Genomic DNA, 10,074 nt, shown 5'->3' on the forward strand with positions numbered 1-10,074 from the left:
TTGATTCCAATAATTTATTGGAACTTATCTGAACTTATTGGACCTGAAACTTATTTTTTTTTTTAAGGTGAACAGGAGGCACGCAAACACTTTCGTGATTGGGAAATTGGATCACTAAATTATGAGTTGATTGATTGGAGCAACTGGCCCATCTCCATTAAATCTCTGTGTTGATTGGTCGGATCATTAATTTCAGATCTTGTATCATGAAGATTCATGGGAGGTGTATAATGCGCTACGGGGACGGTCATAAGACTCAGCCATATTGACTGAATATTGGCAACCGTGATGGATTTGCCGCTACGGAGGTTCACCGTCAATCCACATAATTTTTGGTACTGTAAAGCTTACCAAGTTAGGATTACAGCTTGAAATACTAATTGCATTTAGTTAGCAGGAGGTGTTTGAATTTCGGTACAAAGGCACTAAATTAACAAGAAAAACAGAGTAATTACCAATCTTTGAACCAAACCTTACTATTACTTACAATTAATTATCAACTTAAGTGTGAAATACTTGTACATTTCTTTACACAAGGCGCTTTTGGCACGTTTTTTTTTTGTTTATTTGTTGCTTTTCAAGAGAGGAGAGCAACAAAGAACTCTACATTTAACATACTGGCAACATTTATAGAAGAAAAAAAAGGGGAAAAATTCCAGGAGATGGTGGCAGGAATGCACCATCTCTGTTGAAGTCTTAATAACCATTGAGTTAACTCAATTGCTCCTTTCTTCTTCGTTCACGTTACTAACTTTAATCTCCAGAAGCCGCTCAACTGGTTGCCGGCAAATGGGACAACGGTTTGTCTGAAACCTCAAAACTTTTGCACACCCACTACACATACACTGCAAAAGGGGAAAGATGCAAATGTTAGTATCCAAAGGTCCTCCAATAAATATAAGGGGTAATAGGATTCGTGCCCAACCAATTATAGTAAGTAACTGTAAGAGAGCACAAGCGAATAACGATTTCACAAAAGCACAAAAAAGACGGACAATCAGTATTTACCTTACTGGCCCTATCGAATACCCAAAACAAGAATATCCCCACACCAAGTTCACGTAAGAAATAAAATGATCATGAGAAAATGGGTAGTATTGCCACTATAGGGTATTTGAAGCATGCCTTGAGAAGTTAGAAATTCATTGCAATGGTCTTTAATATCTAAGGTACTAATTAGAAAGCAGAGATAATTACCATGTGCCTGCACGGAAGGACCGTTGTGTCTCTAGGCTCTGACAAGCAGATAACACATTCTTTTCCAGGGTCATTGCCATCAAAGTCACTTTCAACTGAGTTCCCTATTCCATAGATTTCCTGCAGTTCATACCTCATTCCATTAACCCATAGAATCTGCTTCAGCACCTTCACCTTATATTCCCCTTTATCTTTTTCAAATACTACTTGAGTTATCTGAGAGTTTGTGCAGCCTGGAACAGGCTCGCCATCACTGCCTGTCGGATTAGCTGGGCAAGCATCAGCCTTTATTGCTAAAGGATATACATCTATATCGCCTTCTCGGAGCAATTCAGCCTCCTCAAACATTAAAAAGTCAATCCCTGTTCCAGAAGGTTGTCTGAACTTTTGGCATAGGCCTTGCTCAAACTGCACAACCACTGGAGGGAGTATACTTTCTTTCGTTGGTGTTAAATTGCAATCCTCACCCTCCTTTGCGAAAAATGTTACCGCTATGCTGTTGTCAGGATCCACAAAAATTGGCACACTGTTAGTGCTGTTATCGTGATATAACAAAATTCAGAGAAATAACTGCATACCATATTAATGATACCAACATAATACAAATAAAATTAGAAAGTCATATGTTTTGAAACAGCTGAAAGTCCTTAAAAAATCACTGAGTATGCACCCCTAGAGTCTGGATGCCACCATTTTCGGTGCATGTCACATGGCCAACAGATCAGCCTTCACTTTTTAGTCCCTCCATGGCTAATGTAAATAAGTACAGAAAAAGCAGTCCGTAGAATAAAAAAAGGTAGGTTCTACTGGAATACGATGCTTAAGCACATCGCTACCCCGCTCCTCAAAGCTTCTTGGGGACTACCATTCAATGATAGACAACTGCCTGTTTGGAAGATAGAAAGGGGAAGAAAAGAAAAAGCAGGGGTTCCCAAATTCCATAAGATAGACATCTCAAATTTACAAGTACCAACCATATTGTGGAAGGACAATAACAAATATAAAATGGAAAAAGAGTGTCACTAAATTCAAGGGAAAGAACGCGCACATCTGGGGCTCTCAAACACAGCCAAAGACAAAATGCGTAAGAGGGTTGAGAGCAAAATACATTTGATCTGCTAAAATATACACCATTCTTCAACAATCCATTCAACCGCAGATTATGTCATGCACTCATGCAACAAAATCAAGACTGATCTAAACGGACTAACATTTTGACATCAGAATAAAAATACTACTCCGTAAGATTTAACTATAGTTTCTGAGAGATTTGCATCTGGATGACTGAATGAGAAAAATATGCTTTCTTCATCATCAATTACTTCTCACCATTAAAACTGAAGCAAAAGATGTTATTAAGTAGGTATCTAGATGTAATTCTTGGACAATTCCACCGAGCTGCAAGTACAATGCCTTAAACGACTGTCATGCTCCTTGGGCAACTCATTTACAATCTTGTATGCCTTGATCCTTACATACCCAAATCCAATAATAAATAAGTAAATTTTTTGTGAGGAATAACTTGAACAACTTCCTCCAGTTTTTCTTCAACAAGATTACTGCCGAATTATTATTAACGATCAAACAACCAAAGGAAACAAAAACCCCAGAACGTCCTATATATGTCCTTTTTTGGCGGTTCCCCGGGAATGCTTCAAGATCCCGAAATTTTGAATAGCAATAATCATAGATAAAGCTTCAACATCATATCGTTAATAGAAAATGCTAATACCAATGGGATTGGATCATGGATTAAAAAAAATATCCCACATCACTTAAAAGGCTATCATGGAAAAAGCTTCAACGATATGAATTGTCATATTAAATGCTTCTGCTTGAAGTGAACAAAAAATGGAATGCACAACAGGAGAGTCTCCAGGTATATGTCATAAAAACCACATGCTTTATACAGTTTATTATTTATTTAATAAAGAGTTTGCTGTGAGAAAACACAAAAATCAACTGAACCACTATAATTTGGCTGGCCTGAAGAAGGGTAGCACATATTTCTCGAATCACTGTAAATACAATGTCTAGTGTCTACAACTCTACCACACTACAATGTACAACTAATGGGTGGAGGAAGTTACAATCTCCACCACTCATTTTTCTTCATGTCCCTGCAATCACCAATATCACCAGTCTGTGTGTATTTTTGGGCTAATCATAGGAAATCTCCAAAAGTTCCCACCAACTCAATCAAGACCAGTAGCAGAACTCACCAACTATCAGAAGTTCAAAACTAAAGGGTGCAGAAATCATTAGCCATCGTGCTTAGATTTAGCAGTAAGCACCTTGTCGGACCAACGACCATCACTTTAAACAAAGGGTATTACTACACGCAACCCTAAGAGACAAATATAAGGGTTATAACATTTCCTAGTATAGTATTCCATACTTCATCAACTATTTTAAGTGTTATACTTGCCTAAATCGACCGTTATTTTTAAGTGTTACACTTCTATTTATGTAAATATTCTCAACTATGCTTCAGTATCTCTCTCCTCTCATGCTCCCCAATCCCAATTACATTATCTTTCTCTCTCTCCTATTGTCCCCACACTTATATTATCTTTTTCTCACGATAAAAAATTCACCCAGTATCAATTTCTTGCAATAAATAATTTACCCACTGCATCACTTCCATATTGTTTTATCAAATTCAACTCGACCTCCTAAAACTATGTGTTGGTCAAAAGTGCAACACTTAAAAAAAAAGGGAGGACGCGCAAGGTTATATGACAATTGATTTCATAAACAAAACTTGCTTAAATTTCAATGCTAGCTCACATAGAAACCTACGGTAACAGAAATATAGAAACCCAACACAAAAGAAGCAACAAAACTATCCCATCTTTCACTATAATGCTATATGAGCTTCATTGTGATGTTAGATTGTTATTCCTCATAACTTCAGCCCTTCTAAGGATCTTCAATTTCAAAGTGACCCACCGCAAGCAACTCAAATTTCCTAATTCCTATCCATGTAGGCACAAGACGCTTTGAGGCAATAGGGATATTTCAGCACTCTTTGTGCACTTGAAGTGAGGCTAGCTAAACAAAATGTAGAAAATTTAGTGAAAAACAAAAGTTGTGCGCTTAATTGAATTCACCTCGCCAAAAAAAAAATTTGTTTGATCCCTATCCCATTGCACCTCGACGCGCCTATTTATAAACTGTTTCCTAAATTGTTTTCCTTTGTATACTAAGACTAAAATTCAGATCTTACATAATTCAAAGTTTTGAACTGCAATGAAGTCAAAAGGATCACTAATAACAAATTCAATCATTGAATGAGGAAAGCTTCAATGAAGTGGAACCACTATGATTGAATGCTTCTCCTTGAAGAAAATAAAATAAGCAACGGGAGAGACTTCACAAATACTCTTCAAACAGTTAATTACGATGTTTGCTGTGAGTATGCACAAAGGTCAACTAAGCCGCTCTAATTGAGCTGACTTCAAGGCTTCAAGCTCACTCATATGGTATCAAAGGATAGCACAAATTTTCTTGAATCGCTCTGAATAAATTTCTTAGACCTAGTGAATGAGGGCAGTTTACAATCTCCTTCACTCATTCTGCTTCACGATGTTATCAACAACTTAAAAAATACAACGGAGTACTAACACCCCATGTGTAATTTAGGCTTATCATAGCAAAACTGTTAAAGTTGATAACCAACTCCATCAAGACAAGGAGCAGAAGTCACCAACCCACAGAACTTTTAAAAGGGTGCACAAATATATGCACCTCTCTTGCTTAGAAGTTAGAACTCATTAGTGTACCAAACTCAAGTGGGACCAAACATCATCATTTCATCACTATCTAAGAATGCATAAAAAGAAAAACAAGGTTTTGGACAGTGGAAAATTGGAAACAAAAAAGAAAAAGTTTGGTGTTGTATAGAAGAATCAAACTAGAGATAATACTTGAACTATGGTAGTTCAAAGATCATGCAGTGTTCTATGACAATTTTAAAAAAACAGCAAATACAGAAGTACAAAACAAAATAGGAAATATAACACACGAAGGATGTTAGTACTCTTCATAGTATAGACACTTTCGACACTTAATTTTGGGCTAATATCATGGAACTATTCCACAAATTAGCCGAGCAGCGTCCCAGTAACATAGACAATAACAATCAGCTATGCAATTTTGTAACGAACCAGTTAAAAAATAAAATTCCTACCAAATTAAACATCAACGCCAATCAACAATCACATATAAACTTATAATAACCAGAAAAGAAAAAAAATGAATAAAAAAATGATTACCTTCCAGCAACAGTAGCATCGAAAGTGAAGGCAACAAGAAACTTGCCAGGATTCTCCTCATCAGCTTCAACCCTCAAACTTTCCTTCTTCAAATTCACATCATTCCTAATCGTCACCGCCTTTTGATGCTCCACATACGGCGTCGCAACCGGAGCCGGAATCATGGGCCCATAATGATACCTCCCAGCAGTCCAATTCGCATGATGATGACCTTGGTGGTGGTGATCATACGGCGCAGGTAAAGGCATCTGCATCGCCGGTGGAAGAGGCGGTGGTGGAGGTGGGTAATACCCGGGCGCCGGCGGGTGATACTGGTAGTACCCTGTAGAAGGATAAGGCGTGGCCGCAGCGAAAACATATCGATTACCCCCTGTTATTTCCGGCTGTGACGGTTGTGGAGGCGGTGGGGGAGGCGGGGCAGGTGGGTGATTCCGACGACTCCCTTGACGTCGTCGATTACTACCGTTACCGCCGCTACTTCCGGCGTTACCCATGTTAAAACAAAATGAATATTTGAGAAATTGTATAAAATCAAAACCCTAAGAATTGGGAATAATTAGGAAGACATTTAGGTGGGAGAAAGGAATATGTGTGAATGGCTAAAAGCTTCAACAACACACTACTACAACAACTATGATCGGACGAGAAGAAAAGTGAAGGGAATAATCAAAATAAATAATAAAATTAAAATGTTGTTGTTAATGGTAATGGTGGTGGAGTGGGGTTGCTTTGCGATGATATTAGGCAAACAAATGATATGATGGGTAACACTTTTTTGAATTTGGGTATTTGTGTGTCTGCCCTTTTTGGGTGGAGTGAACTGTTTTTTTTGGGTTGATTGGGAATTACCTGGAACGATAAGTATCATTATCAAGTTGGGATTATTTTTTATTTTTTTTGGTTCTACTACGAGGAGTTCCCACCGCCTTAGGCGAGTGGACTAATCTCCCGCGGGAGTTTGCATGGATACCTCGATGGGCAGCATCCCTCCCAGTTGAGATTTTTTCCATTCCCAAGGCTCGAATCCGAGACCTTGGTTAAGGAGCAAGAGGCCCTTAACCACTCATGCCAACCTCAATTGGTATCAAGTTGGGATTATGATTTATGAGTGCTACGGGATTAGGGTTCAGGTAGAGTCGTGGACTTGATGGTTTGGGTCATTTCAGGTTCATTTTTTTTTGTTATGTTTATACTCCGGGTAAAAATTATTTGAGGTAAAAATTTAATCTAATATATTTAGATTTACCCTCAAATGAAAATACACCTTATAAGGGGAAGAATGAGAAGAAATCTTAGGCGTTCAAATCGATGGTCAAGATCAGATTTTAGGTTTCGAATGCAAAATTTGTAATTTTTATGATGTTAAATTAAATATTTGCGAATCTTGTATGTAAATCTTGAATCTATGATTGACCTGTTGTATATGTTTAACAATATTAAGGCCTAATCTTGTTAATTATACAACCTAATTTGTAATTGTAATTAATTTGTTGAATTTCAAATAATTTAGAATTTGTTTTGAATTTCATAATTAATTGATAATTTAATTAGGATCCTATTAAAAACCACCATAAAATTTGTTAAAATTGAAAAGTTTTAAAATTATATGACCTAGATTTTAATCCCTAAAAATACATGTAATCAGAAATTAATATGGATTATTAATTTGTCGTTAAATTTAAAATATAAAAGTTATTAAATTTTTATAAACTGATCACCAATCTTGCACGCACGAAGCAATGGAGGCTAAGTGTTACCCTTAAGGGGTGTTGCATAGTGCGGGCATGCGACGACGAGCAAAGGAGCTCGTCGCCCATGCGGTACGAAGCAATGAGCAAGCACGAGCATGCGCGGCAGGCACGACCCTGTGCGGTGTGTGCTGTGCGGGTGATCGACAAAAGCCGACGATGCATCGTAGCGCAAGGCACGAGGCAAGGCAGCAGCACAACGAGAAAGGGAGCTCGCGTGCCGCTGCGCAAGCCCCTGCCTAGCGCGCATGCAGCAAGCACAACACTCGGCTGGTGCGCTACTGTGATGCATCACTCGGTCAACAACAATGCAGGTCCTGGGCGTTGCCTTTTGCACGCGGCCCATGGGCGTTGCGGCGTGGCTGCTTGGGCGAGGTGTGGGCTTCGGCCCACGGCCTTGCCTTGGCACATTTGGGCCGTTTTGTTTATGTTTCGGTGAAAACGATTTTAATTAAATTTAATTTCGTAATTTAATTTTTGCTCGAAATTTAATTTTGATTAATTTAATTATTGTAAATTATTTTATACTAATTATTTTAATAAACCTTGATAAAATTTAATTAATTAATTTTAATCAACCGAAAATAAAATAAAGGGATTTAAATTAATTTTATATGAGCTTTAAATTTTAATTAAATTTGTAAGTTTTCGGCTGGACTAGGAAATACAATTTTATGTTTAAAATTTGTAAAGCATGTAAATTCTTGGTTTTAGTGGGAGCTTTTGTCATTAAACTCTTGATTAGGTCTACATTCCTTTAAGGTTAAAACAACTCGACTAGAAGTAATAAGGTTGAATAATTTGTAGATTGTTGGAACCTTTGATTAGTTGCTGCAAATGTTTATGTGATGCATGATTTTTCTACTAACTTGCTATGTGGGTCATTCACTGATAAATGAATGGGTGAATGGTATATTGTAAATGTACTGTTTTGCAGGTTATGGAAAGTGACTAGTATGGCCCAAAAAGGATAGAAAATATGGTCTGCGTACCATTAATTTGAATGTAAAATTGGTCTAATGCACCAAAGTTTTTGTTTTAAATATGGTCCGTGTACCATCAAATATTTGTAATTAGTTTTAATTATAGCATATCCTATTTGAAGAAAATGGCGCCTCCCATGGTGAAATTCAAGACAGAGTTTCCAATACATTTTCAAAGACGGAGTTTGAAGTTGAAGCTTCAAGATGAAGTCGGACCATACTAGATCACATTTAAATCTTATGCATGTTTTAAGTTATTTATTGCTTTAAATATGTCTTAATTATGCATGAGATTATGGCTTGATTATGGGATTTTAGTTTACTTAAAATCTAACCAACATAGTAAGAGCCTTAAGTTCCAAACTTTTAAAAAATGAGTTAAAAGGTGCCATGCCAAAATAACACTTACTTGGATAACCTTTACATCAATCTAAGTAATAGTTTTCCGCCATAGATATGTGTTACTTGTTGATCCTAAAGGGGTAAGGTACACAAATAATTGTGAGTACATGTTAGTTTTTGTGAAACTCAACGATATAAGTAAGGAGTCCTTTTATGTCGTGGAAAATGAGATAGGTTTACCTAATAAGTTCTTAGACGTACCTATAAAACAAGAGTAGTTTCTAGACTATTAGCAAAGGATTTGCTTACATAAAATATTTTAGAATTGAGTCTAAATACATAATGTGTTTAATTCTTCAATGATTTAAGGATCCTGGATTCATTTTATTCACACCTGTCGGAACAATAAATTCGAATAAAATGTCAATGACTTGTTTAAATTGCATGATTGCTTTAATTTTCAAGTTATTACTCATGATAAATGTTTAGACTTTGCATGATTCAATGTATGTTTTAATTATTGTTTATAATTAAATATCTTTTACTGCAATAAATCCTTTTAGAAGGGTAACAGTAAATTTCCTCGATTGGTAGTGAATCCAAGAACGATTCACGGAAATGAGAGAAAGTGAGAAATTTAAAATGTACGTTTCTTTTAGCGACTTTTATGGTTGTTTTCGAGTATCAAAGTCGAATGGCAAACCAATTGGTGCTTGTGAATTCAAAATACAATGTAGTTTTGAGATCATAAAGCATTAAGTTTAAACGCTCAGCTTTACCAATGGTTAATAACCAAATATCTTTGTCCGTTTAATTCTCGAATGAGTCTAGTCCCTAGACATTCGAATAAATTGATGCTTAGAGAACTTTAGAAGCTTCTGGTAAGATCATCTAGTTGAAGCAAAATATTCAACATAAATTAAATTGTAAGAACCTTGTTGGAGTGACATTGGACATGTCTAACAAAGTATAAAAGTCAATACTAAAGAATTCAATTCTTAAGACTATAAGAATGGGTACAAGAAATAGGAAAACAAGGAACAAAAGAAAGGAATTTACGATTCCGTTTACACCTATAAGTTTATGTTTAAAGAAAAGTAACCTAGCAATCAAACTTCCTTGGTATCATATACCGCTTGAGGTTCTTACTTCGGTAATAACTCAAATGATGGAAGCTAGGATACATTAATGACTTACAAATGGGAAATGAAGCATGGCATTGCTACATTAGTTGTAGGGTCATCTAGTTTGTTTTAAGTCCTTTCAAGGATGGAACTTAATGGCTATTTTAATCCATAAATCAGCATACCTAAATTTCTGTTTTCAAACAACAGAAAGACTCACATTCAAGAAATGGTAATTTACGGGTTGAGTCAATATGCTTGATTAAAACAAACATTTCATTAACAATAAAGAACTTTACTAGGTTCAAATCAATCTCTTGATTTGAGTTCCACACATCTTTGGCATTCTTACTTAGACCATATCAACAAGTTAACATTCAAAAGCTCTATTTTGATGGATTTT

General features: G+C 36.3%; 1 protein-coding gene across 1 annotated transcript; it reads right to left on the reverse strand.

Annotated features, from left to right (window-relative positions):
- Positions 1-430: 430 nt before the first annotated feature.
- LOC110793869 (probable E3 ubiquitin-protein ligase LOG2) lies at positions 431-6,309 on the reverse strand. The gene is made up of 3 exons (XM_021998802.2): positions 5,475-6,309; positions 1,198-1,693; positions 431-845 (listed from the first exon to the last, which is right to left on the reverse strand). The coding sequence occupies exons 1-3, from the start codon at positions 5,966-5,968 to the stop codon at positions 717-719; spliced, it is 1,119 nt and encodes a 372-aa protein (XP_021854494.2). The 5' UTR covers positions 5,969-6,309; the 3' UTR covers positions 431-716.
- Positions 6,310-10,074: the final 3,765 nt, after the last annotated feature.

The sequence above is a fragment of the Spinacia oleracea genome, chromosome 5, assembly GCF_020520425.1.
Source record: "Spinacia oleracea cultivar Varoflay chromosome 5, BTI_SOV_V1, whole genome shotgun sequence".
Taxonomy (NCBI): domain Eukaryota; kingdom Viridiplantae; phylum Streptophyta; class Magnoliopsida; order Caryophyllales; family Amaranthaceae; genus Spinacia; species Spinacia oleracea.

Excerpts from the sequence above, each read along its gene's own strand:
- LOC110793869 (XM_021998802.2), bottom strand. The coding sequence starts at position 5,968 with ATGGGTAACGCCGGAAGTAGCGGCGGTAACGGTAGTAATCGACGACGT. Across the intron at positions 1,694-5,474 it reads GATGCTACTGTTGCTGGAAG|CATAGCGGTAACATTTTTCG; the intron begins GTAATCATTTTT and ends TCCTGACAACAG. Across the intron at positions 846-1,197 it reads TCCTTCCGTGCAGGCACATG|TGTATGTGTAGTGGGTGTGC; the intron begins GTAATTATCTCT and ends CCCCTTTTGCAG.